This window comes from Pseudochaenichthys georgianus, chromosome 14 (genome assembly GCF_902827115.2).
Source record: "Pseudochaenichthys georgianus chromosome 14, fPseGeo1.2, whole genome shotgun sequence".
NCBI lineage: Eukaryota > Metazoa > Chordata > Actinopteri > Perciformes > Channichthyidae > Pseudochaenichthys > Pseudochaenichthys georgianus.
In genome coordinates, this window is record NC_047516.1 from 24,185,860 (window position 1) to 24,213,781 (window position 27,922).

General features: G+C 42.1%; 2 protein-coding genes across 2 annotated transcripts; both read right to left on the reverse strand.

Moving 5' to 3' along the window:
• Nucleotides 1-741: 741 nt before the first annotated feature.
• LOC117458310 (G protein-activated inward rectifier potassium channel 3-like) lies at nt 742-3,688 on the reverse strand. Its single transcript, XM_034098700.1, has 3 exons — nt 3,494-3,688; nt 1,767-2,979; nt 742-938 (listed from the first exon to the last, which is right to left on the reverse strand). The coding sequence occupies exons 1-3, from the start codon at nt 3,686-3,688 to the stop codon at nt 742-744; spliced, it is 1,605 nt and encodes a 534-aa protein (XP_033954591.1).
• A 6,740-nt stretch (nt 3,689-10,428) lies between these two features.
• On the reverse strand, nt 10,429-27,720 carry zw10 (zw10 kinetochore protein). Its single transcript, XM_034098690.1, has 16 exons — nt 27,523-27,720; nt 26,524-26,658; nt 26,308-26,409; nt 26,111-26,188; nt 25,403-25,562; nt 23,480-23,632; nt 23,054-23,251; nt 21,115-21,251; nt 20,842-21,024; nt 19,130-19,353; nt 17,467-17,538; nt 17,195-17,364; nt 15,676-15,806; nt 15,201-15,332; nt 13,382-13,584; nt 10,429-11,109 (listed from the first exon to the last, which is right to left on the reverse strand). The coding sequence occupies exons 1-16, from the start codon at nt 27,625-27,627 to the stop codon at nt 10,989-10,991; spliced, it is 2,304 nt and encodes a 767-aa protein (XP_033954581.1). The 5' UTR covers nt 27,628-27,720; the 3' UTR covers nt 10,429-10,988.
• Between the last annotated feature and the right edge of the window lie 202 nt (nt 27,721-27,922).

Here is a 27,922-nt window from a genome sequence, read left to right on the forward strand (position 1 = left end):
CCGCCAGGTCAACCAGGTTGCATATTATTAATAGCCATATATAATAAACACAGTAGTAGTTAGCTAAGAGAATAAGATAAACAGTTGAAGGGTGATTCTCTGAATCGGGTGCCCTTTGTGTCCCCCAAGCTTACTTGAGTAAGTTGAACCATAGATATATATATATATATATATATACACCAACACCAATTGCCATTTAATGCTATTCTACTTCCGCGCCACTTTATTGAAATGGAAAAATAATTCACGATCAAGCAAATCTTTTGATAAAATCAATGAATAAATATGAAATTAGCTCCAGTACAACCAGGTCAGACAATAAAATGCTGCCTTAATGAAATATTAATGCATCAGTAATGATAATTATATAATCGAATATGTTGTAACAAACCACTCTTAGTTATAAGGGTGTTTTTTTATACTTTATGAAGCCTGTGGATTCAAACTTTTTGGTGATAATGGGAATAAAAACAAGCTTGTAAATATTTGGTGCTAAGGTTTATTTTTCCACACTAGTTTTTCAAATACCCATAAATGACCGCAGCCAACGGCAAGATGTTTATTTTTTATTTCAACACAAAACGAAACACAATTGTTAACATAAATGATATATTAAAATAAAAACTGAGATTTTATCTAATAAATATACAACAGAAAAACAGTAATTATGGCTGGCCTTAGTAACTTATTAAAAGCAATATTATTGTACATAAACAAGAACTGTTTATTTAGCTAACATTTCTAAAATACGATTTCTTTTTCCTTTTTAGTGCTGCTGTCTTTTGAGCTGAGTTGGGACATTTGGACCTCAAAGGTTTTATTGAATGCGCTGTAGTCCACACGGAAACCCCCTTTCTCCAAAGAAATGCACGACTCAAATCTGTGTCCCCAGAGGACCTCGTCCTCGGTGTAGGACGTCCTCGCCTGGCACGTCATACCTGCAACACAAACAAGCATTAGTGGATGAGGTAAATGTTACTTTATTGAGCAAAAAACATGACATTCAAATTCATCATTTGCATCGGGACACATGTGCTGTTTAAGGTTATGTTCAAACAAGAATATGTCCACTAATGTATATATGTTTTTTGGCGTACTATCCACATTTCGACCAATTTAAACCAAGCTTTTTCAGGAACACTCTTTGGTCTTGTTTCTTAGGGTTGATTAGAAAAACTAAACTTTCCAAAAGCACACATTTTACTTTCATAAAGTGAGCATTATCAACGGGTTCAAAAGCAATATTGAGGATACTTCACTCAATGTGAATGTGTCAAACATAACTACCATATTTTAAGTTAGTACAACATGTATTTCATTTCAAATCAATTGACGCAGAAATATGAGTTGAAGTTGCACACGATATTAAATTGACGATATTATCAGAATAATTATGTATGACACAACTCGTAAAAATTACATTTTACATTTACATTTTTATCTTGCAACCATGCATCAAATTAAGTAATGGTAAAAGGTCTGAATTACTTTTAGTATAAGTGATCAGAGTAGCATGGTATTACCACATATATGGACAAATGAGTTCTTCTTTCTATATTGTGTATATTTGATATCATATGTTTCATTTTATATTTACTTTACATTTTTAGTTTTAAATTCTCTGTTACTCTTTTAAAGTATTTTTTCAATCAGATCAATAAAGTATCTATCTACCTTTTGGGACAATTGAAAATGCACTTTTCAAATGTAGCTGTGATTCTATGGACACTACTAGTTGTAAGACAGCACACTGTTTAAAAACCCACCGGATGCTTCCACGATGCCCTCCAGGATTACGATGATCTCAAAGCTCTCCCTCTTCAGCCGCTCCGCTCCCACCTCCCAGAAGGGGCTGTTTTCATTGATGAAGTGTGTGATGGTCTGCGGCTCCACCAGCAGCAGCCGGTCCCCCCCGGTGTCGTAGCCCAGATTGATTTCCGACTGCTCCAGTGGGATGAACTCTCCCTCCTTGGTCTGCCTGGACTTGATGAGCTTTGCGCGGATCTTGGCGTCCACCATGTGGCTCGCCCTCAGATCCCCGATGCGGAAGAGCAAGCACAACTCCTCGTCTCGCTCACATATGACGCAGTGCTTGCTGAAGATCAGAGTCTGCGCTCTCTGCTGGGGCCGGGAGATTTTAACAAACATGCAGCCCACCATCAGGGCGTCGATGATGGAGCCGAGGATGGACTGCACCATCAGGAGCACCGTGCCCTCGGGGCAGTGGGCCGTCACCATCCTGGAGCCGTATCCAATAGTCCTCTGGCTTTCTATTGACAGCAGCAAGGCTGAAAGGAAAGTGTCTACATTTTGGAAGCACGCTTTCCATTCGGGGTCATTAACATGTGCAATATCGTCACGCAACCATGCACCAAAGTGGTAGATCGCCCCAAAGGCCACCCATGTGAGAATGTAGCACATAGTGAAGACGAGGAGGAACCAGCAGAACTTGAGGTCCACCAATGTGGTGAAGATATCAGAGATAAACCGACTCTTTTCTATAATACGTCCTTGGGTGACCTGGCACTTTCCATCCTTGGTGACATAACGCTGCCGCTGATTGCTGACGGTGACATGTGAAGAGTGGTCGTCCCCGAGAAGCTTACAGCGCTTCTTGTGACTCCTCGCGACATTCAGCTTCTCGATGGCAGACACGGGAAAGTCTCTGCTGCCAGAGGAGCTTCTGGATTGCCACCTGGAGCTGAAGCGCTTGAGGTGTCGGCTGCGATGCCAACGGTGAGGCTCGGGCCTCTCTTCTTCTTCCTCCACTGGCTCCAGAGGAACTGCTTGGATCATTTGTGTTTGTGGGGGCTCTGGCTCAGAATAAGCGAGGGCATGGGAGGACTGGCTGCAGGGGCTCAGGGAGGGAGAAGCCTCACGAGATGGGGGGAGTGATGAGCACTTTGCATAGTTCAAGTTGTGGATGAGAGAAGCTCTTTTTGTGGTTATCATGGCGGCAACAGAGGATTTAGCTGTATCCTGAAAAGTACAATATTCACAAAATGCAAAAGTAAAAAAACAGTAATTAGATTGAGAGGTTGAGTCAAAGGCTCTCCAATTATAAACACTCCTTACAAACGTGGCTCTGGATACTGGTGATGTGGCTACACTGTGCCAGAAACAGGAGGCCAGCAAGAGCGCACACAATTTGAGGTTTGTGAATTATTAACAGTGGGGATGGATCCGGATTGATTTGTTCACTTACTACCAGCTAAATGCTCCATTAAGTACTATTTTGGTCATGTATTTTTTGATAACCACCATCAGGGAAGCACTGGTTCAATCCCCACTGCAGTCAGCATGTCCTTGTGTCCTTGGAAAAGACACTTCGACCCAAATTGCTTGTGTAGGAACTAGGAATGCCCACAGTACTAAGTATGTTTGTGTGAAAGCGACTAACAACAAGTGACATGTAATGTAAGAAGCTCAAAGTGAAGTAACAAAAACACATTTCTGAGTGGAGTAGGACAACATGTAACAAAGAAAGCTTTACCTTGTGTGAGTAAGGGGTGTAGCGGATGGTTTCTGACTGAGGTCGGGGAAGGTATGCCAGCAGATGTTTAGCAGTGAGGGTCTGCGTTGCGGGGATGGTGTTCCTGCGTGGTTCGATCCTAACAGGGCTTCTTCTGCGACTGTTGAACTCAAAGCTGGGTAACGTCTCTCTGCTGCACATCACCGTGGAGAGCATCGCTGATGTCCTCAAGGTGTTGATTTACCCTCAGGTTGTGCCCCTGTTGCAAAGATTAAAGTCTTTATTGTCTTTTCATTTCATTTCAAACCTTTATTTATACAGATAAAATCCCATTGAGATCATTGATCTCTTTTCCAAGGGAGACCTGTTCAAGTAGTTCCACATGAAACATAAAAGCATAAACAGAACAACAAAAGGACATCATCCAGCATCATTTACATAATTATCCACACAAACAGGTACCAATAGCTTCCGATTGACTAGCATCCAACCGAGCTTTAAAAACATTTAGTGGCACCAGATTGCTCAGTTTCCATTTCATTTGCAGACTATTCCAAGACAGAGGAGCTGCATCTAAAAGCTGTCTTCCCTAAGACAGTCCTAGCAGTTGGCACATTTAATAAAACCACAGCATTCGATCTCAGGCAGTAGCCACTTACAATTCTCCGTGAGATCCGGGAGCAGATATAAGATGGAAGTTTCCCTAACATGGCTTTGTATATAAAAATGTACCAGTGACTGAGCCTCCGTACAGTTAGTGAAAGCAAACCAGCCCTTGCATACAGGGTACAGTGATGGGTTAATGCTTTACAGTTTGTCACAAATCTCAGTGCACTGTGATACGCAGCATCTAACTTGACCAGGCAATGGGCAGGTGCATTCATATAGACCAGATCCCCAGAGTCCAGCACAGGTCAAAGGTCACAGAGCCTTTTCCTGGCCTCAAGCGAGAAACAGGACTTGTTCCTGTAGAAGAAACCTAGCCTAACCCTCAGTTTTTTAGCAGGTTATTGACATGAAGTTTAAAAGAGAGACAATCATCAAGACAGATACCAAGGTATTTGTAACAGGCAACAACTTCAAGTTTTGTTCCTTGCGTAGTTACAATATCTAAAACAGGCTCTGGTGTCTTTTTTGCTTTTGAAAAGAGCATTACCTTGGTTTTATCCACATTTAAAAGAAGCTTTAATTCAGAGAGCTGAATCTGAATAGTGTTAAAAACAGCCTGTAATTTAACAACAGCCTCCTTAATGGTGGGACCTGCAAAATACATCACAGTATCATCCGCATAAAAATGTAAAGTAGCTTCATCCACATTATCACCTACGCTGTTAATATATATGGAGAATAAAAGTGGTCCTAAAACAGAACCTTGTGGTACACCATTAGAAATGTTTAACCACTCAGAAGACAGTCCATCAAAATGAACACATTGGGACCTTTCAGAGAGGTAGTTCACAAACCACCCCACTGCAAGGCTGTGTTCTTGTCTTCAGCAGCTCCTGCGTTGTAGGAAATGCAATCTTAAAGGTCCCATGTGATGGCCATTTCTACTGATCATAATTCCATGGTTGTGGTCTACTAGAATAGATTTATATTGTGCAATTATCCAAACTCACATTGGTTTCTCATCCAGCATCTCTGTATAGTATGTGTATAAACTCTCTGTCCTACACGGCTTGTTGGAGCTCCTGCCCCCACCCTCCCTGTGAGCCCAGTGGCCGTCTGCGAGACAGCGAAACCCAGCCCGAAACACACACACCCGCAGCCTGGCTGGGAGTTTGTGTGTGTGCCCAGGGCCAGGCTGAGTTCCGCGGTGTCTCGCCGACCCCACACAGTGTCCCGCTCCTCGCAGCAGCGAGCCTCGCAACGTCCCGCCGAGTGTGTGTGTGTGTGTGTGTGTGTGTGTGTGTGTGTGTGTGTGTGTGTGTGTGTGTGTGTGTGTGTGTGTGTGTGTGTGTGTGTGTGTGTGTGTGTGTGTGTGTGTGTGTGTGAGGAAGTCCGCGGATTGGTCCAAATAGTTACGTCACCGAAATACGTCACGATACCCAAGAAGTAAACATTGGAAAAAGAGAAATGTCCAACGAGGCGTTCTGGGGCAGCATAGACAGGTATTTTCTGTGTTAGAGTTTTACTCGCTACAGGGTGCACTTTGAGGGTTTTTGACTCTGCAGACCGTTTACATGCAGAAAAACCTTCATAACAACAAGGGGACGGGTGATAACCGGAAAAGCATGACATGGGCCCTTTAAGTCAATCACATTTCGTGTGTATGAGCCTTAATGGCAGTGAATGTAGGTTCATTGTTGATGTTTCCCAAAAATGCTAGATGCAATATAGGCACCTTAAGATTGAAATGAAATCAAATAGTGCAAGTGAAAAAATCGTGCAAGTAAAATGCAGTAAAAAAAAATCAATTCAAACACCATGACACAATTCCATCAGATTAATGAAAAAACCTAGAGGACATTATACAACTTCTGAAATCCTCCTCCTGCTGCCTTGATATTATTCCAACAGGATTTTCCAAAGATGTTTTGCCTTGCATGGCCTCAGAACTACTTCATATAGTAAACAAATCTCTTCACTCAGGTATTTTTCCACAGGCCCTGAAAACTGCAGTCATTAAACCGCTCTTAAAAAAGAATAATCTAGATGCTTCAGTAATGAACAATTACAGGCCCATATCAAACCTGCCATTTCTAGGTAAAATCATTGAAAAAGTTGTTTTTCAACAGTTGAGTAATTTCTCGCATTTAAATAACTGTTTCGATGTGTTCCAGTCAGGCTTTCGTCCAAACCACAGCACTGAGACTGCTCTTGTAAAGGTCTTCAATGACATCCACTTAAACACAGACAGTGGCAGAACTTCAGTGTTAGTATTATTAAATCTCAGTGCTGCGTTTGACACTGTTGACCACAATATATTACTAGACCGACTGGAAAACTGGATGGGACTTTCGGAAAACAGTTCTAAATTGGTTTGAATCCTACTTAAAGGACAGAAACAACTTTGTTTCTATAGATAAATACACATCTGAGTTGACAAATATGACATGTGGGGTTCCTCAAGGCTCCATCTTGGGGCCTCTTCTCTTTAACGTCTACATGCTACCACTGGCTCAGATAATGAAAAACAACAACATAAGTTACCATAGCTATGCAGATGACACACACATTTATGTAACAATTTCACCAGGAGACTATGCTCCAATTCAAACACTGAGTAAGTGCATTGAACAAATCAATGACTGGATGTGTCAGAACTTTCTCCAATTAAACAAAGATAAAACTGAGGTAATGGTTTTTGGAGCCAAGGCAGAACGTTTAAAAGTTAGCGCTGAGCTTCAGTCTGCAATGTTCAAAACAACAGATAAAGCCAGAAATCTAGGTGTAGTCATGGACTCTGACCTGAGTTTCAACAGTCACATTAAAACAGTTACTAAATCAGCCTACTATCACCTAAAGAACATATCTAGGATTAAAAGACTAATGTCACAGCAGGATTTGGAAAAACGTGTCCATGCTTTTATCTTCAGTAGACTGGACTACTGCAATGGTGTCTTCACAGGTCTCACAAAAACATCTATTAGGAAGCTGCAGCTGATTCAGAACGCCGCTGCTCGAGTCCTCACTAACACTAAGAAAGTGGATCACATCACTCCTGCTCTGAAGTCTTTACACTGGCTTCCTGTGTGTCAAAGAATAGATTTCAAAAATACTGCTGCTGGTTTATAAAGCACTGAATGGTTTAGGCCCAAAATACATTTCTGACCTCCTGCTAAACTATGAACCATCCAGATCTCTCAGGTCTTCAGGGACTGGTCAGCTTTCTGTCCCCAGAGTCAGAACTAAACATGGAGAAGCAGCGTTCAGTTATTATGCTCCAAACATCTGGAACAAACTCCCAGAAACCTGCAGGTCCGATGCAACTCTGACTACTTTTAAATCCAGCAAAAAGACTTTTCTTTTTGTCACTGCTTTTAATTGAACTATTCATATCTTAGACTGCACTGTAACTTTTATCCATGTACTTTTTCTTTTAATGTTTATTTTACTAGCTTTTTTTTTTAATGACTGATTTTAAATGCCATTTTCTTAATGTCTTTCATTTTTTGTAAAGCACTTTGAATTGCCTTGTGTTGAAAGGTGCTATATAAATAAACTTGCCTTGCCTTGCCTAATAAGCTTTTCTAAAGGACTTGTTTTGTTGCGTTTTCTCCTCTTTATCATGACATGAGCTTTCATCAGTCTTAAGTGTGCTAAACAGTCACTGCTTCAGTTAGTTTGACATGTAAGGATTATCACTAATCCTCAATATTAATCGGAGAAACACTAAGGAACTGAGTGGATTTAAAGAGATTACCGCCTGTATTCAGCAGAAGGCTTAAAGAAAGTATTGTCCAGATGTGGCCAAGTAAACTCTGGTACATTCCCTTGTGCTGGTGATTATTGTATATCAATAATAAACACATGCACACACACACACACACGCACACACACACACACACACGCACGCACGCACGCACGCACGCACGCACGCACGCACGCACGCACGCACGCACGCACGCACGCACGCACACACACACACACACACACACACACACACACACACACACACACACACACACACACACACACACACACACACACACACACACACACACAAAGTCTGTGAAGTCTTTGTGAGGTGCAGATGTCACGGTAGCCAATCAGAAGCACAGCCTTTTACTGCAAGGTCATTTATCCTCCATAACAAGCAGAAGATACAAAATAGTATTCTTGATCTCAGTGTTTCCGTTTTGTTTTGATCTTCTAGTTTATTTACAGGTGCTGCGATTTGTTTCATGTTGTATCTCCTTACATATGGAGTATGCATCCATATGTCTATTCGTGTGACAAGGAAAAAAGACATGAAGTAGCATAGTCAAATGTATTAAGGTAGGAAGTGACGTACCTTTACTCAAGTACTGTACTTAAATTCAATTTTAAAATACTTTATTTGAGTATTTCAATGTTATGCTACTTTGTACTTTTACTCCACTACATGTATTTAATACCTTTGGTTACTTTACAGATGTGGATGAATGATGTGAAATATAATCAAGTGTTGAATCAGACTTTAGTTCCACCTGGAGTAAATCCACCAGCAACCCTGCAGAATACAAAGTCATTCAGACTAGCTGCACCTTCACCAGCTTTGAGAACACTTTGATGATCAATCATTATAAAACATACCATATATTCTGAAATGGACCAATCTGCACAATGACTACTTTTACTGTCGCTACTTTCACTATATTTTGATGAGAATACTTTTCTACTTTCACTTGAGGAACATTTTGATTGCAGGACTTTTACTGTAACTGAGTATTCCTCCTACACTCTGGTACTTCTACTTTTACTTAATCTCAGTACATCTCCCACCTCCCGTATTTATGTATTTTACCATGAAGCAGGACATGAATAGGAAACTTCAACAAAAACAATGATAGATTGTCATAACAAAAAGAGAAAGAATGACATACCTCTGTAGAGCATCCCGTCACATGAACACAGATGATGGCGGAACGTATCCTCCTTGTTGGAGTCATCAGGTTTGATCAGATGGAGGAGGAGAGGTGGAGTAAAAGAGGCGGTGCCTGGACAGCTGTTTGGCTCCTCCCCTCGGCATCATTCACAGCACAAATAACTGCATGTTGTGGCTGCTTCTGCTTCACAGATAATGTGACAATCATTGATATTACTATTGTGATGTGTACTAAAAAGCTATTTAATTAAAAGATGCCCTATTATGCTTTTTGTGTTTTCCCTTTCCTGCGTTATGTAGGTTTGTGTGCATGTAAATGGTCCGCAGAAGCTAAAATCCCAAAGTTCGTACTGGGGAGTTTCTCTCTCCCCCCCTGCCTGAAACGCCTCCATTGTACTCCTTTGTTTACTTCTGTAACATAGTGACACCATCATGTAACACTTCCGCTAGCGCACCAACACATACGTGATAGGCTAAGGGGCGGGACATCTCGAAACTGTTGACCAATCACAACAGAGCCGGCCAGCTAACCGATCAGAGCAGACTGGGCTCTGGTTTCAAACAGAGGGTGAAAAGAGGTGCTGCAGCACAGGCAGTGTGAGATTTTGTATGATTTAAAACCTTTTATTCTTCTTATTTAATTGTGCTTATATTGCATTATTGTATCTGAATGTCTCTCACATTTGATTTTATTTCAATTTCTTCAAACCATATTAGTGTTGCTGCCGTTTGTTCTCACCATGTCCTAAATACTAGGGTATTCTACTCTTTCTTGCTTTTTATGTATTTGTACTGCTATGTTAACATTTTCATTTTCTTATTGTTTTATGTGAGGGACTGCGGATGGAAAGTAGCTCAAAGCTAAATCTGGCATATTTACACTTAGCACATTTCATGTTTTAAAGGTGGGGTAGGTAATTCCCTTCAGAAAAACTTGTTATATTCCATGGAATGATCTTAACATCCCGATAGCAATGAATACTTTAAATGCTTTGACAACAAATCCATAAAAATATCTCATCAGTGGAAGCCGTGGCGCTGTAAAAAGCACGACCAATCATCTGAGCCGGCCCGGCCAAAGTAACTGATGGCCTACCTGCCTGTCAGCCTTCCATCTGTGCACAAACTTATCTTGTGCCCTCATTGGTCATGTGCGCGTTCGTGTGTGTTGGAGGAGGGGCTCTGTGAAGAAGGGGCAGATTTTGTTCGGTTGTGTATTTTCAAATTCTAGCGCACTCGAGCTGGTTTCTCCATTCTTACCTACCCCACCTTTTAAGTGTTCATTAATGTGCAATGTCCCTTGGAAAATGCCGTTTAATACTTTTTAATAGCCTTAATTTTCGCAAAATTGATTTATCAACTTGTAATACTTTTTAAGACCCCGCGGACACCTTGTAATAATCATCAAAAACACACAGAACAAACATTTTCTGAAAAGTTGAATGTTTTGGTTTATTTTGGACAAGTAATAAATACATAATGTTAGAGTTCAGTTCAGAGGCTTGGACAATTAAATCCTCGTCGAGAGATGCAAGGTCAGAAATAAACGGTCATTTTGAGGCGTTTATAGGTTCAAACAAACTCTCCCCCCGGAAATGTCCTCAATAAAGAAAATCTGAGAGAAGCTCCAGAAGAATTAACAATGTGTAGCGAAGTTAACCCTGGGTAGGACATCATGTCGACAGATGGCAGGCCGCTGTTACACAACCTCAGTTGGCTTTGTGGTATAACCCCTTAAAGCTATATGACAGGATGGGAAGAAGCCTCTGTGTAATCTCTGCAGGACTAATGGCAGTCTGAATGTTGAGAAGGAACATATCCTCCAGATTGATTACAACCAGATTAAATCGACAGATCCTCAGGGGCAACTATCTCTCTGCTACACACATGGAAATGCATACATTTAACAAAACAGAATAAAGGCATGGGTCGTATTTTCCTCAGCGGGAAAAAGTGCAGTAGTATCTTTCTTTTCTCGCCAGGTTTCTATTTGATTTTGGTCAGAGCCACAGCTCTCCTCTCCGTGTTCTGAAACAAGGCCCGGATCAGGTTCTTCACCTCCGAGCTGGAGAACTCCACCGCCAGCGGACCTTTACGGTCAGCCCACCTGAGGAGAGGAGAAGACAAATCAGCCGGTCGCACACATCCATGGACATAAGAAGGATGAATGAAATCAATCTTTATTTGTATCGCCCAATATCACAACACACGTTTGTCTCAGTGGGTTTTCCAGATTCAAAACAAATAACAACATTGTAAATGATGGAGTTACAGCAAAATGAAAAGACAAGATAGTGTATGTAGTAGAAATACAAAATAAATTAAGATAACAACAAAAGACAATCAAAAAACATAAAACATTCAAATTATTAAAATAAAATAAAATGAATACCATAAAATGCGAGCTCTAACCGAAGGCTGTTAAAAATGTAAGTCTTCAATCCACTTTTAAAAGTCCTTTAAAGACTATAGGTGCACGAAAAAACAGCTCATGATTATGTCGACTAATTAATGAGTTCATATTATCGACAGATGTGCAACAAAAAAATAGTTTCTCTACAAAGAATCCGGAAAAACCACCATTTGAAATCTTATCTTTACCATAACTGTGATCAGAGGCGACTCTTAAGTCCTTCAAAATGAACAAAGCATGAAAAAAAAAAAATTGCACGTTTAATAAAGAAACCTTTGCCCAAAACAACCCAATCAGTCGACTTGAGAATTCAATTCTTGAAATATTTATATATTCTCTTTTTTAGTTTTGTTTTATTTATTTATTAACGGTTTTAATGTAAAGCACGTTGAATTGCCTTTGTTTCTAAAATGTGCTATATAGATGAACTAACCTTAACCGTATATAAAAAAAAAATGATAGCCATATAATAAAAATAAACAATCACTCTTTAAAAGCCAAACAGCTCCCAACAGCTTCTTTATGTTCCAGCTAGGGCTGCACGATTATGGGAAATAATCTAATTGCGATTTTTCTGACAGATATTGCGATTCGATTTGCGATATTTGTTTTTAAGCGACCCGACGGAAGTTTATTGTAAAATGCGGCCATTAGTGATGTGTCGGTCGCGAACGAGCCGATTCTTTTGAACGGCTCTTTGGTTCGAACGAGGGGAACCGGGTCGTACCAAAGAGCCGTTCTTTTTATCGTTCAATCGTTGGTCCGCACTCACTGCCTGCCAAAATCCACTCGCCTTTTAAAAAGCTTGATTTTGTTCCCCAAAGGTATTCTGTGAAGACCCGCCCCTACTCTGATTGGTAGGTTTCAGCACGAGGAGTGAGGTGGGGTGGGTCTTAAGGGAATACGCGAGACAGAGAAGTCATAACAAGTGGTACAGGACAGGCAGGCGACGTGTTTTTCAGATGGAAAATGAGCCAAACGCGAAAACGCAGCAGCACCTGGATGCACTTCAACCAAAACCCAGGCGGTGATAAAGCGCACCATTTGTAAAGGCAACATATCCTCTAAAGCAGGGTCAACAAATAATCTCCATCGCCACTTAGAAACACAGTATCTAATATTAAGAGTTGCGTCAATTTCATTCCCCGGGCGCCGTTCAAAATGGCAGCACACTGCTCCTAACACTAGGATGGGTCAAATGCAGAGAAACAATTTCCCCACGGGGATTAATAAAGTATATCAAATCAAATCAAATCAAAGGCAACTTTATTTACTTCACACATACAGAGGGTCAATTCAAAGTGCATTCACTGACATGATGACATGGATATGGCGCCACCTTGTGTCATGTTTACAATGCAGATTATTGACATTAGGTTTGGCAATACAGTCAATCATTATCCTGGTGATTATTTCGCAGATAAACCTAGTAACCCCGCCCCCTTAAAAAAAAAAACGGCTCTTTGAAAGGAACGGAGCCGTAAGATCCGGCTCCCTTCAAAGAGCCATATTTCCCATCACGAGCGGCCATATCTCTGGCTAGGAAGGTCGCATCAACATGCTCCCATCTCTAGCACCCCCGCAGCCCGAGCTACGAGCGAAAGAACTAAACTTACTTGCTTTAAAGTCAAGCTTCAGTTTAAGATGCACCAAACCATCTAAAGCTCCACTGGAAGCCATTTGGAAAAGTATTTCTTTTCCAAATGGAGTGTCTATCACCTTCTATCATGGGCCACTTCTGATTGGTTAACAATGACTGGTACATGTGGAGCACAGCACTTCTGATTGGTGTGGATGACTGACACAAGAAGAACAAAAAAAAAACCCACAGGCTTTGCGATTTGATAATTGATTTAAACTCGATTAATCGCTCAGCCCTAGTTCAAGCCAGAACGTACTGCAGGCTTAACCTTTGTTCACTTTATATTATAATCCATTTATAAACTCTGGCGTGATGTTTGCTCACCTGTCGACTATCTCCTGCAGGTTTGCCCGGAGCACGATGACCAGCTCCTTGAAGGTGCTCCACTTCCTGACGTAGAGCGGCACTTCCTCCTGATACTTCCTGTTCTTGTTCTCCTCCGCCAGAGGGATGAAGACGAGCGGCCCTTCCTCGATGAGGGGTTGGCACAAAGTGTGGAGGTGCTCCCCGTCCTCAGAGGAAATATCCTGTTAGTGAGAAATAAAACTCAACAGACGTAGGAATACATTTCTTTCTCCTGCTTCAAGGGAAGGAAACATTCATCAACTAATTGAAGAGAAGCAGAGCTCAAGCCGTTTGGTGGAAAGGTGGGAAAATATGTAGATGTTAGATTTTGAACTGTTGCTTTAACCAGTGCTGATTCTCTGTGTGTTACATTAGATGAAAGTAAGGAGCCCCTCCCCACGCCCCTCTGAGAGACATTTGGTTACAAAGAACTCAATGGTGCTCTAGGAGGAGATTCAGGTGATAAGGGGGGGGGGGGGGGGGGGTTACCTTGGTTGCTGATTGGCTAATGGTTACACAAGATAACACATCATTATGACATCACAAAGTGGCCAAAATCTGATCAGCTCATTTTCAGACAGGTTTTTATAGAAATGGATCAAAAAGAGAGAGAATCTTTGTTCCTGAAACTTTCAGAGTCTCTTTCCACAGAGGGGACACATGTTGATGTAGAAGAGACATGAGGAAGAGGGGACACATGTTGATGTAGAAGAGACATGGAGAAGAGGGGACACATGTTGATGTAGAAGAGACATGAAGAAGAGGGGACACATGTTGATGTAGAAGAGACATGGAGAAGAGGGGACACATGTTGATGTAGAAGAGACATGGAGAAGAGGGGACACATGTTGATGTAGAAGAGACATGAAGAAGAGGGGACACATGTTGATGTAGAAGAGACATGAAGAAGAGGGGACACATGTTGATGTAGAAGAGACATGAAGAAGAGGGGACACATGTTGATGCAGAAGAGACATGAAGGAGAGGGGACACATGTTGATGTAGAAGAGACATGGAGAAGAGGGGACACATGTTGATGAGGAAGAGACATGAAGAAGAGGGGACACATGTTGATGTAGAAGAGACATGGAGAAGAGGGGACACATGTTGATGAGGAAGAGACATGAAGAAGAGGGGACACATGTTGATGTAGAAGAGACATGAAGGAGAGGGGACACGTGTTGATGAAGAGGGGACACGTGTTGATGAAGAAGAGACATGAAGAAGAGGGGACACGTGTTGATGTACAACGGCCCGTCCACACTACAGCTTCGACAGCTTCAAAAACAGTTTCCAACGCGTCTGCCCGTTCACTTTGAATGGGGTGACGTCACTTTTCGCCGAACTGCATTGTGGGAAGCAGAGCGGAGCTTTCCTGGCGTTTCAGGCTGCAAGAGTTGAGCAATGTTCAACTTTTGAAGCTTCTGAAGCTTTCGGTGGAGGCGTCAGCCAATCAAATCATATGCCAGCACAAGCTCTAGCCAATCAAACCGCTGCTTGTGTGTCAGGGGCGGGAGATTCATGTGATTGGTTGTTGGTCGAGCTTCAGACACGCCCAGCTCCAAGCTTCTTTTGAAGCTGTCGTGTGGACGGGCCGTGAGAGGCATGAAAAAGTGAATTTTGCATAATAGGTGACCTTTAATCCACCTGGGACAAAACCAAAAGCAGCTGTCAGAAAACACTGTGGGAATGTGAACCATGAGTTTGTTGCCTTCGGCCTTGTGTTTTTGTTACCTGGTCTTTGTTATTAGTTTGTACCGGTTCGACAGAGTGCAATAAAAAAAAAGAAGCTACAAACCTCCAGCATCATGATTTTGGCGATGACCTCTGTGATGGCCGTGTTGAGGAGGTTACCCATGGCTTTACAGTAGATGCCCACCGGTAGGACGTCCTGCCACACGGTGCCCAGCTGCTTCAACTGATGGATGACCTGCAGGCAAGAAAACACGTGATCACTGCAGGAGGGAGACACTGAGGCGCTGTTTACACGAGAACGAAACGGGTTGTATGCGCTTTCTTTCTACTTTCAAGTGTTTCATGCTAAGCGAACCCACCTTTGGAAAAATTCTAATCGGCAACCCAATATTCAGAAAATTCAACGGATCCTGGCCGTATTAGTGTAGCGTATAACATTCATTGCTCCAAGACATTCATGTGGCCCCCAAAACGTTTTATTTTGATTGAAGGATAAAAATGGTATGCATTGCAAATAGTGAACGATCTGATTTGTCATTATGCACACTCAGTATTTGAATAATGTTTTTCCCTCTCACCTGTCTCACTGCCTTGTTGGCGGCGATGTAATTGTCTTCATCGTCCAGGTTGCAGAAGTTGTGAGCGGTGGAAAGTCTCTCCAACAGCTCAGCTCTCTGGACGTGCATCTGCGCCAAGAAGCACTGCGCACCTGGAGGAGAATGACCATATATTAGATTTAAAGGCATTTTGCACACGGTACGCAGAAGTGGACATTTTGCCTCCATGGTGGAACTACAGAAAATATAATAAGAAACGTTTCAAAAATAGTTATTTAACTTTACATGGAGATATACTTATAGCAGTAAAGGATATTATTATATATTTTTTTAAGTTAAACAAATATTAATAATAAATACAAATAAATAAAATCAAAAAGTAAACAATACAAACAAAAACTGGCAAAACTGATATTTTAAACTGCAGACAAAATGATGAATGAACAAAAGGGTGAATAATATAGATATATAATAAATCAACAAACAATAAATACATTTGAATTTTCTTGTTGCAATTTACAGTAAAAGATGAATTAATTGTTTGGTTTTTTCTCCTCAAGGAAACTTTTATGTTCCACCTTTAATTGCTTATGTCAAGGCTCAAGGCTTTGATTGTCATGTGAACATACAGTGTAGTTATGTCGATGAAACTCTCAGGTCCCAGGCTGCTCCAACAGAGCAACACAACAAAACAGATAAAATAGTACAAGTAAATACAATCAAATAGAATAGAAGTAGCGCCATAAGAGTCTATTGGCGTATTCCCACTACAGCGCGTAGCACGGTTTAAGCGTGCCGTCCCAAACCCGGCCGTTTTTGGTTGCGTTTCCACTTGGCGCAGTTCCGGCTAGCGGGTACTTTTTCACAGTTTTTCTGGCCCTCTAAAATCCAGGTTCTTTCCGGGCCAACAACCGGGCTGAGTATGCTGAACTAGTGAGAGAATCGCTGGCTAGGGGGCTACAACTACAACAAAATGAACATATTTGACCGTGATTTAATTGTAATACACGTTTCAAAATGATCCCGAAGTAACAACATACTGATACCGGTTAGTAACAACCATGAATTAATGCTTTGACAAGTCTGCAGACAGACGGCAGGCGAACAACCTTTTAAAATGTGTGTTTTCTGAATGGAGATCGGCTAAGCTAACGCAGTATATGCTCCGACCGTCCACACTCACAACAACGGCCTACAGACATAAATAAACCAGCGACTGTATCCGCCATGACACAGGCAGTCTGTGGTTTGTACTTGTTTAACTTTTGTCTAGTTTCTGAACAGATATGAGGAGCTGTGAGCTCTGAGGGCTAACAGCTAACGGCTGATGTTGGTTTTGTGTTTCGCATTGAAGATGACGTCAAGGCTCCGCCTACACTGTGTTACTATAGTTACTGCCCCAGTTCCTAAACTGTAATGGAAACGCAGCATAAAGTGAGCCTGGCCTACCAAGGCCTAACTGCACCGTACTAAGCCGTGCGAGGCCCTGCAGTGGAAATGCGCCATGTGTGGACGATCGTGTCCGGAAACATTTGTTTACCCAGTTTCCTGAATCCGGGCACCATATCAACAAAAGTTGCGACGCCCTCGCTGATCAGCGGAGGAAGGTGAGCTCTGAAGTGATGCCCCAGCGTCAGCAGGTGGTGAGCCAGGTACATGCAGTTGTTGTGCTGGATGGCGGCCAGGTGGGGGAACTTCAGCAGGTTCTCCCTGGAGGGGGAGGCAGGGAGAAAAGAGGGAAACATTTGACACCTAGAGGAGAAATGTGTTGCTTTGATCTGCTTTAGGATCACATGATGGAGACATCCTTACTTGTGATACGTCGGTACGACATCGTCGAACAGCTGGAAGACGTTTCTCACGGTGAAGAAGAGCTGTAATGCACTGAAGGGAACAGAGGTTTCAAGTTTCAAGGCTTTTATTGTCATGTGTACATAGCTACAGATCCTCCAACAGTGCAACACAATACAACAGATACAATAGTTAAAATAGGGCAAGTATTACAAATAAAATAGAATAGAATATTGCAAGGAGAGTCTATATACAAGTAATTGGAATATGATATAGATAAATAAGAGCCTTTTCACAATCGTTATTCACTGATTACTTTCTGTTTGAGTGTGTGTTGATTGTTATCTGTGTACCGGCCAAAGGACAGCTGATAGAAATGAGCTTTAAGCGAAAATCTGGCATTTAGCATATTTACTCTCTTTGACATTCATGTATTTTTATGCATGGTTCAATAGACATAATGAAAAAACACAAACACATTACTGGCAGGGAGTATTGTTTCCCCTTTCAGAGACATTGACTCTTACAGGAGACAGTTTTATCCCACAGGCCAGAAGACTGCTAAACACCTGAGCTCTGTTCTGATCTTGCTACTAATTTATATAAATAGTTATCACCGCAATACACCGCATTTAATTTAATCTTAATTTACATTATTTAATTTCATATTCTGTTCTTGTACATATCCTGTATTCTATTGACATGCAGACTTTTTGCACTACTTTTTATTTTGTATTTTATTATATATGTTGCCTTGTTGGAGGAGCTCAGGTCAGAAACATTTCATTGCCATTTCCACACGGCAGCTTTGACAATAAAACCTTTGAATTAGTGATGTTACGTTCATGACCGAAAGAACGAGATCGCGGATACAAGCGGCCGAGATGGGTTTTCTCCGCAGGGTGGCTGGCGTCTCCCTTAGGGATAAGGTGAGAAGTTCGGTCATCAGGGAGGGACTCGGAGTTGAGCCGCTCCTCCTTCGCGTCGAAAGGAGCCGGTTGAGGTGGTTCGGGCACCTAGTTAGGATGCCACCTAGGGAGGTGTTCCAGGCACGTCCAGCTGCAAGAGACCAAGGGGTAGACCTAGGACCAGGTGGAGGGATTATATCTCTTCTGGCTTGGGAGCGCCTTGGGACCCCCCAGTCAGAGCTGGTTGATGAGGGAAAGGAACGTTTGGGGCTCTCTGCTGGAACTGCTACCCCCACGACCCGACCACGGATAAGCGGGAGAAGATGGATGGATGGATGTTACGTTCGCGAACGATCCGATTCTTTGGTACGGCTCTTTGGTACGAACGAAGGGAACCGAGTCGTACTTGGTGAGAGCCGTTCCTTTTATCGTTGGTTCTCTGCCTGCCATAAATCCACTCGCCTTTACGGGAACTTGCTTTCCTGAATGCAAATGTTCCGTAGATGATGGCATGCTGCTTGAGTAGTAGTTTGGCTGGCTGGGAGATGTAGCAAGTTATACAGCACCCGGGGAGCAGTGTGGGGAACGGAGCCTTGCTCAGGGACACCTCGGTAGCACTTGGTCTTGCCGGGACTTGAACTGGTGACCTTCCAGTTGCCGAGCCAAGTCCCTATCGACTTCGCCACCTATTAACCCCGCCCCGGCTCTTTGAAGGGAGCCGTTCAAATCACTAGCTTGAATTTAATTTGAACACAGGCGACAGACTCTGAACGTACCATTGGGTGGAGCTTCCCACGGACTCGCACAGCGTGTTGAGAGCGAGCTCCATCAGCTGCTGCACCGACTCGCTGATGCGACAGGCCGGCAGACACAGGCTCCACGCGGAGAGCTGCTTCGAGTTCTCCATCGTCACCTCGTCCTTTCTGCTCTCCTGCTTCACCTTCTGCTCTGAAGCGGGAGCCGGAAGCTTGGGAAGACGCAGCTTGTAGTCAGGTGTGATCTGAGACAGAAAGGATGCTATAATATAAGACAAAGGGAAAGGTCTGGAAGTCTTGGGGCATATTTCATGTTAAGCCGGTCTGCAGTGTTCAGACGACAGTCCATTTCATGACAGGTATTCCTTGGTATTTTCTAGATTTACTTGTACAGTTCTCTGGAGATAATTATTATCTAGAATCATACAATTCTATTACATGGAGTAAGCGCTACTTTGTCCAACTCCTGTACATCCATTTTTAATAACATAAAAGACAGCTCTCCCTTTAGTAAGGGCCACCACCGAATAGATCTCTCTGTCCCAAAATATTGTTAAAACATCTCAAAAGTAGGGGTGCAACCAACAAATACTTCAATATCTAAAAATCTCTGATTCTAAATTAACTTAATCTTCCTTTTAAATGTCACCAACTGTCAGCAATCCGCGTTTCCAAAAGTCCATCATGATGCCTAAATGTCTTGTTTAGTTCCCATATAGAGAGCCACAGTGAAAACCCGGAAGTGAGTTAGCATTTTACCACTTCCTGTTCCCTCGTCTCAGAGCCAATGGGATCTCTCCAAAGGGTTTAGGAGAATAGCTGAACTAAGGTCTGTGGTTGAGACACGTTGAAGAGACGGATCACGTTTTGTTCCACGACATTAAATCCATCAGCAGTGACCCCGCTGGTGATTTCTGAAGAGTGGACGTGTCTGAGAAACGATGGTTGTTACCAAGTGGCTGAACAGGACTACAGAAGTCGTGGAGGTCGTTGTACGTCATTACGCCGAACACGTAAACACTCCTCTAAGTGTTTGCCCTGTTCTGCTTGAAAGCAAGTCCTCCTGCAGACTGTTCAAACAAACGCTTCAACTTGTTCCATTTAGAATCTGTAGTTTGAATATGGATCTGAAGTCGGCGTGACGTTGAAGCAGCGACCCTGCTGTAGCTCCTTTATAGCATAACGTTAGCATTTTGTTTCTGGCGAATAGATTTGCGATTAGAAAATGATAAAAGTAGGATAGACATGTGGAGATTATCCGGCTGAACAAACCCTGATCCGTCTCTTCAATGTGTTTCAACCACAGACCTGATTTCCAGCTATTCTCCTAAACCCTTTGGAGAGATTTCATTGCTTTTTTGTAGAAGGAACCGGAAGGGTTTTAGGACGCGTCACTGCGGCACTCGAACCCAAAGATATTCAGTCATTTCTTTCAAATAACAAAATACTTACAGATAATCCAATAGTTGCAGAACATTGCTCAGTCAATCGACTCATCGTTGCAGATTGTTACAAAGCACAAAGAAACAAACCTAATAAAGTTTCGCATGGTCTATTTTTATGAAAATAAAATGTTCAAAGGTCGGGACTATCTTCCCCTTTGACCGACATTATCTCTGGAAAACCTTTTTTACTTCAAGTAAATAAGATGCTTAACAACGGCCCTTATTTATTAAATGCTGGCAACAGTCTGCGATTCATTCCTCCGCCCCACCAAGCCTCGCTCGACATACTTTGACGGTGTTGTGCATCTCGGAGGTCATGAGTTTGCGAGCCGCCACGATGACATCCTTGCATTTCTTTCTGGCGAAGTGACAGTTGACGTCCTGGGAGTATTTGAGCAGGTCTGTGGAGTCGCCCTGCAGATACTCCATCTCCTTCAGAGACTTCTCAAACTCCTCCGTTTCCTTGATCACCTTGAGTGAGTAAATTAATGATAGTCAATAAACATGTGATTCTGTGTCAGTATAATTTATACACATGACAAAGTGTTGGTGTGTCCAAACCGCGCTGTATTTCTCCAGCTGGCTGCTGTTGTTGGGGATGGAGTAAAGCAGACACTCGTGGATGATGCAGCGGGAGATCTCTTCCCAGATCAGCTCCCCCACGATGGCCGAGAGCTTTTTATCGCCAATAGACACATCTGAAAAATAATAACATGACATTGAGCCGTTTTAAAGGTCACCTATTATGTAAAATCCACTTCTTCATGTCTCTTCTACATCAACATGTGTCCCCTCTTCTCCATGTCTCTTCTACATCAACATGTGTCCCCTCTTCTTCATGTCTCTTCTACATCAACATGTGTCCCCTCTTCTCCATGTCTCTTCTACATCAACATGTGTCCCCTCTTCTTCATGTCTCTTCTACATCAACATGTGTCCCCTCTTCTTCATGTCTCTTCTACATCAACATGTGTCCCCTCTTCTTCATGTCTCTTCTACATCAACATGTGTCCCCTCTTCTTCATGTCTCTCCTACATCAACATGTGTCCCCTCTTCTTCATGTCTCTTCTACATCAACATGTGTCCCCTCTTCTTCATGTCTCTTCTACATCAACATGTGTCCCCTCTTCTTCATGTCTCTTCTACATCAACATGTGTCCCCTCTTCTTCATGTCTCTTCTACATCAACATGTGTCCCCTCTTCTTCATGTCTCTTCTACATCAACATGTGTCCCCTCTTCTTCATGTCTCTTCTACATCAACATGTGTCCCCCTCTGTGTAAAGAACAAAGATTCTCTCTCTTTTTGTCCTGATCCATTTCTATAAAAGAGGCTCCTTATCTTCATCTAAAGTAACAGACAGAGAATCAGCACTTTGGAAACAGGGCTGAAACAGAGGGGATTATGGGTAATGCTGCAATGATGGTGTTTCAGCCAATCAGAGACAGGTTCTGTATATATCTGAGACCTGTGATATATTGATGAGAAACAGGATAATAGGGGTCCTTTAAAGCAGTGGTTCCCAACCTGGGGGGGGGGGCGCCAAAGATCGCAGGGCGCCAGGCCTCAGATGATTTGAGGCCTAATGTCATATTTAGACTTTTTTTATATAAAAAAGAAAAAAGAAAAGCAATACATGATTGTCACTAAAAGCATTGTCTTTAAAATTACAATAAAAATAAATAGATAATTGATTAATTAGAATAACAATTCAAGTTAGTAGCTATTAAAGGCATAAATGTATAATTATGTCTTTAATATAAATGTTTCTTCTGCCCGTAAAGTGTCCACATCAGGCTTTTTCTGGATAAGCGAATTTTTAAAACATAGTCGTTGTCCATGCCGGTTTCAGTTGGATCATTTGTCACAGTTGCTCCGATCAGATCGGTCTCCTCCATTTTGTAGATTATTTACGACTTTTGAATCCACATAAACACATCGGCAAAATCCGGCTGACTTTGAGCGTGTTTTAAACAGTTTAATCCCTTTGTGAATTGTTTCCACTTGCGCCGTCCTTTAATTTCTTCATACAGCGGGAATCCAAATGAATGAATCCTGAGTCCAATAACCATCAAAGTCGCTCCATAGTGCTCCTTGATTACGCTTTCATCCTCCTTTAACAACACACTTCACATCCATCCAGTTTGTGACAGTAGTTGTAGCATTTTGAGACTTTTAAACTGTAATTACCGCTGTGTTGGGGGGGGGGGGGGGGGCAACTTCCAACAGGAGTCATTTGGGGGGCTCTTGGGAAAAAGGTTGGGATCCACGGCTTTAAAGCATGTCATATGTTTTTGAATCGGCCCAGCAGTAGTTCAGTGTATTTGTTTATAGTGCCCATTGATCAACTGTCACAAAGAACAGTAAACAGGGCAGCTTTAGCCGACATTGCTAATTTCCAGCTGTTGTCCCCGGCCAGATGATAATGGACACCTTTTTAAAATCACAATACATCAACGGCATTAGTTATAAAGAAAGGATGAAAGACAAGTTCTGTACCGAGCAGGTGTGAGTGCAGCGTGGTGAGCACCAGCAGCAGCTTGCTGTAGACTTGTGAAGGAGTGGACCTCTCCTCCGGACTGTCCTCCAGACTCTGCAGAGCCAGGACGGTTCCCTTCTCCTGCTGCTCCGTCACCCGCACCGACAGGGAGGGGAACATCACCAGCGGCTTCAGCATGTTCTTCAACAGCACCTGACCTGCGGGACAACGACAGACACCATCAGGGAGCACGCTCTGACCGTGGATGCATCGTGCTTCAGGACGCAGTATTAGAAACATGGTACTTAATGATCACATATAACTTATTAGAAGTGACTCTCTCTTGCTTACAAGAAAAAATATCCTTTACCGGAAATATGAATCAAAAAGCGCACAGTGCAAACATTATCTCAGCAACAGTGTTTGATATGTAACCGTGTTCTTACTGAACAGCTTGATCTTGTGCTGCAGGTCTCCCTGGATGGCCAGAGCCTGCAGGACGGAGCACAGCACAGCAGGAGGTCCGGGCTCTTCGTCTTTACTGCACGAGTGGCTCAGGTTCAGCTCCACTTTCAAGAAGGACTTCAGATCTGCAGGCTCTGCTGGGACACATCCAACAGTCACTGACAAAGCATCACACTCAGATACACTTGCTATAATATATTTTTAAATACGCAAAACAAGAATACGCTAACAGCTCATTGACAAGTTGATTAAATGCGCCAGAGGGGTCATGAGAAAGTGACCTTATATATGTCTGTAATATGTTAGCTATAACAAAAGGACGAATGGGGGGTGGGACATGACTGGTAATACGTGTGGGGTCCTTTTGTCTGGGGACCACTATGCGATTGGCTGCTTGAAAGCTATATCTGTGTTTTATTTCTCTCTGTATTATTCTTTCATGTTGTGAGCGATTCATATCCACGACACTTCACATGGTGGGAGGCGGAATCATGTTTTGAGACAATGGCAGGGATATTGGCATTGGGGGAAAGGTGAGATTGAGTGTACATTTGTAGCATTCACAAAAATCTGCACAATCAGAAACATGTTTATGTGAACACTGTACGGGAGAAACACTCAACTTTGAGACAACACTGAATACTGTTAGAAGTAGTGTTAATTTCGTTAACTAAAACTATGACGAAATATGTTCGTCAACGACCTTTTTTTCCATGACGAAAACGAGACGATGACGAGACGGCACCGACGGCAGTAAACAATAACTGGAACGAAATCATCATGCAATATCATTGACGAAAAGTGACGAGGCGAAAATGTAGTTTACTAAATAAAAACTATGCCAAAATCTCTCTTTACTTTCGTTGACGAAAAATGAGGAGACGAAATATTATCAAAGATAACGTTACATCTCTGATAGTCAGTTTTTCTCCCAGCAGTTCCATTTCCGGTGCTGCGGCAGAGCAGCAGCTGTTTCTGTGCTGCGCGCGGCGGAACATTTGAATTACACCGGGCAGCGGCACAATATGAACTGTCAGGAAGACTCGGGTCTAACTCATGGTCTAACTCGTGGTCTAACTCGTGGTCTAACTAACCTTATTTAACAGAAAATAAAATGGCAACAACAGGGCTTAGGAGCAGTGGTCGCGTTAACCGAATAACCCCCCGTCAGCGCGAGTGAGTGATACATTGTGCACTCGACGGGTAATAATGGATTATGACGGAAATGTTACGATCCTGTCCGTCAAAATGACTGACAACGAAAAAGTCTAAAGCTACCACTGCTTGGGAGAAAGAAACGATGTGATATTTGGGCCCATTTTCGCTACAATGAGGCGGAGAAAAAAAGCGAATGCATTGTTTCATCAGAAGGAAAGCAATGTGGCCATAACACAGAGGTACAAACACCACAAACCTGACCAGATACTCTCTGCAAAGCTTCTAAATCATTCAACTTGTGTTTTTCATCAAATAAGGACAAGATAATCTTATTGTGGAATACGTTTAACTAAAATTACAAATTATTGGTTTTGGCTAGACTAGCTTTACTGAAATGTTCTCTATAATCTGATGACTAAAAAAGACTCAACAGTTTTCATTGACAAAAAGTAGACTAAAATATTTACTGATTTAGTCGACTAAAATAAGACTAAAATGCTCAGACTTTAAGTCGACTAAAACTTGACTAAATAAAAACAGGATGAAGGTGACTAAATATGACTAAAACGGAAATTTAACACAGGACAAAGACTAAAACTAAATAAAAAAAATAGCTGACGAAATTAACACTAGTTAGAAGTGAACATGTTTTTGTTTGAAGAAGATACTAAGTTCCACCTCAACAAAGTACAGAACACAGTATACTCCATATAGTTGTATATTATTAACACATATTGAAGTCCTACCCTTTGAGGACGGTAGTCTCCAGATGACGAGGCGCTTCCATTCATCTCCCAGGTGGTAGATTAAGTTTTCTCTCTGCACCGTCAACTCGGAGCTGAGAGCGCTGAGCAGAGGCAGCTGGGAAGTCTTCCAGCCCTTCAGGGAATCCACTGTGGCTTTTGCCTGGAAGAAAAACCGTCAAATAAGTATCAATCAATAAGTTGAAAGTATAAAAAAACCTGTGTACAAATGAGGGAAGGGAGTTTGAGGGATATGTGTGGGACGAAGGTTGCTTTGCTGGCTATATGAGCCGTATGTGTGTCAATTAATATGCAAGTCTGCTATATAGTTTGTGCCCTCATTGTCAGTATAAATGATACCAGGAAACTTTCAACGCTATAGGAGGCGTGTGGTGCAGTGGGTTGTGCGTGGGTTCAAACCCCACTGCAGTCAGCATGTCATTGTGTCCCTGAAACTCTTCACCCCAGATTTCTCCTGTGGGGATTGCCCACAGTATTGAGTATGTAAGTCGCTTTGGATAAAAGCGTCTAACAAGTGACGTGTAATGTAGTACTTGTGTATTCTTACTGATGCACCAAGGGACATATAGTAAAAGGTTTCAAAGCGATTGAACAAGTATCAAAAAACAGCTTAATGTGTTGTAATGATTTCCGAGTTGCCCAGTCCTAGTTCAGTAAGGTTTTTTGGGACATGCTGTAAGAAGCTCTTACCCTTTGTAGCTGGTTGGCTGCGACAACATACTTCTTATCCTGTAAAGCTTTGTTGGACTCCTCCATTGCACTGTGAAACTGAGACACAAAGAAACATTAGTTATAAGTGGACGATATAATATCTTTGCGACTGCATATTACATTATATTTCATTTCAAATGTTGTGTTGGTATTACAAACTCCCATGGATGTTGTACCTCTTTTAGGTGTCCAAGCATTGTTATGATGACAGTGTTTTTCTCCAGCTGCTGCTTTAGCTTTGCATACTCAGCCACAGCCACGTGGACATTCTGCTGCACCTGTGTTAAAAACACTGCTGTAAATCCACCTAGTCAAACTGAAACCCATCGTTCTGCTCTTTTGGCAGATCTGGCTTAAGTATATATATTATTAAAAAACAGTTTCACACATACCTCCGTCTCAATGCAGTTTTTAAGGACATCCATTTCTTTGGAGACCTCATCGACCTCTAGCATTAGCTCCTCAGATCCTTGAAGACTCGGCAGGAAGTCATTATACTTCTTGTTTATCATTTCACATACTTCTTCCTACGAAATAAACATGAAGAAAGCAGACACATTGTCATAAGATATACTTTTGCTTTAAGCCCAAGTGTGTACAGTTTGTGTACATGTACAGTCTTCATTACTCTGGACTGTACACACACTCCCTTCACAAAGGCCTGAACACCCAGGGCTCTGTATACTGCCTTTGAGCTCAATCAATGCATGCTTTGCTGCCAAACAAAACACATGTTTAAGTTACTGTATACATATTAAAAGTATTCAAATAATAAAAAGCAGCATATTTTCTGTAAAACGTGAACCATTACATATTTTTGCATGAGTACCATTAAAATAATATGATTCGCTTTTCACACGTTTTGTATTATCATATCTGTATGTGTAACTCAAGATGTCAGATAGTTGCAGTCAAGCAAATCTAAAGAAAAAACAAGTAACGTTTAGGTACCTAACATTTGTACGTTAAGTGTAGTACTTGGCTAAAACACTGACTTCATCCAAGACACCCACATACAGTAAAACACTACGACTGCTAGTATACATGTATTATATTTAGATGATTAAAACACAGTGCAATGGTTTCTCTACAGCCACGTAATCAGATGTCACCACTGACAGTGCAACACATATGGCTAGCTAACGGTCTTGCTAATGAAAATGTACTTAGCTAAACTAGCTTTTAAAAAACACCCTTTATCAACTTGTGATGTTATTTATGTTTATGTATGGGTTAATTGTATTCCAGGTGAGTTGTGAACATCTACCAAACGTCGGTGAAAGGATCAAAGAAGTTTGTGCTTTTCAGTGTTAGCGCTAACTGCTAACGCTGGTCCAAACTTTACGTAGCTTTACGTAGCTAATGCTATGCTATGCTAGCTGGTTGATTACCTTCGTATCTTCCACCTTGCGCGACAGTTTGCTTATTTTACAGGACAGGTCCTCTTTCTCCAGTTTGCCGGAGCTGGCGAGCACTTCGGTCACAAAAGACGCCATGGTGTATCTTTATAGTACCGTTATAATGTTTTACAAAAGTGTGACAGAGGAGCACAACAACCCCAGGACCCGCCAGGTGATCTGATTGGTCGCGGGCCGCTGCCTTCTTCTTCGCGTCAGCTTTTACAGCAGGGTGCTACCACAGCGCCACCTTTAAATTAATGTTGAAACTGCACTCAAACTGGTAGAATAAACATGGAAAGGAGTTATCTTGTAAACTGTCACATCCAAGCAAGCACTCATAATATGCAGTGTAAACATAATAAATACATTTATCCAACTCTTATTGATTCTT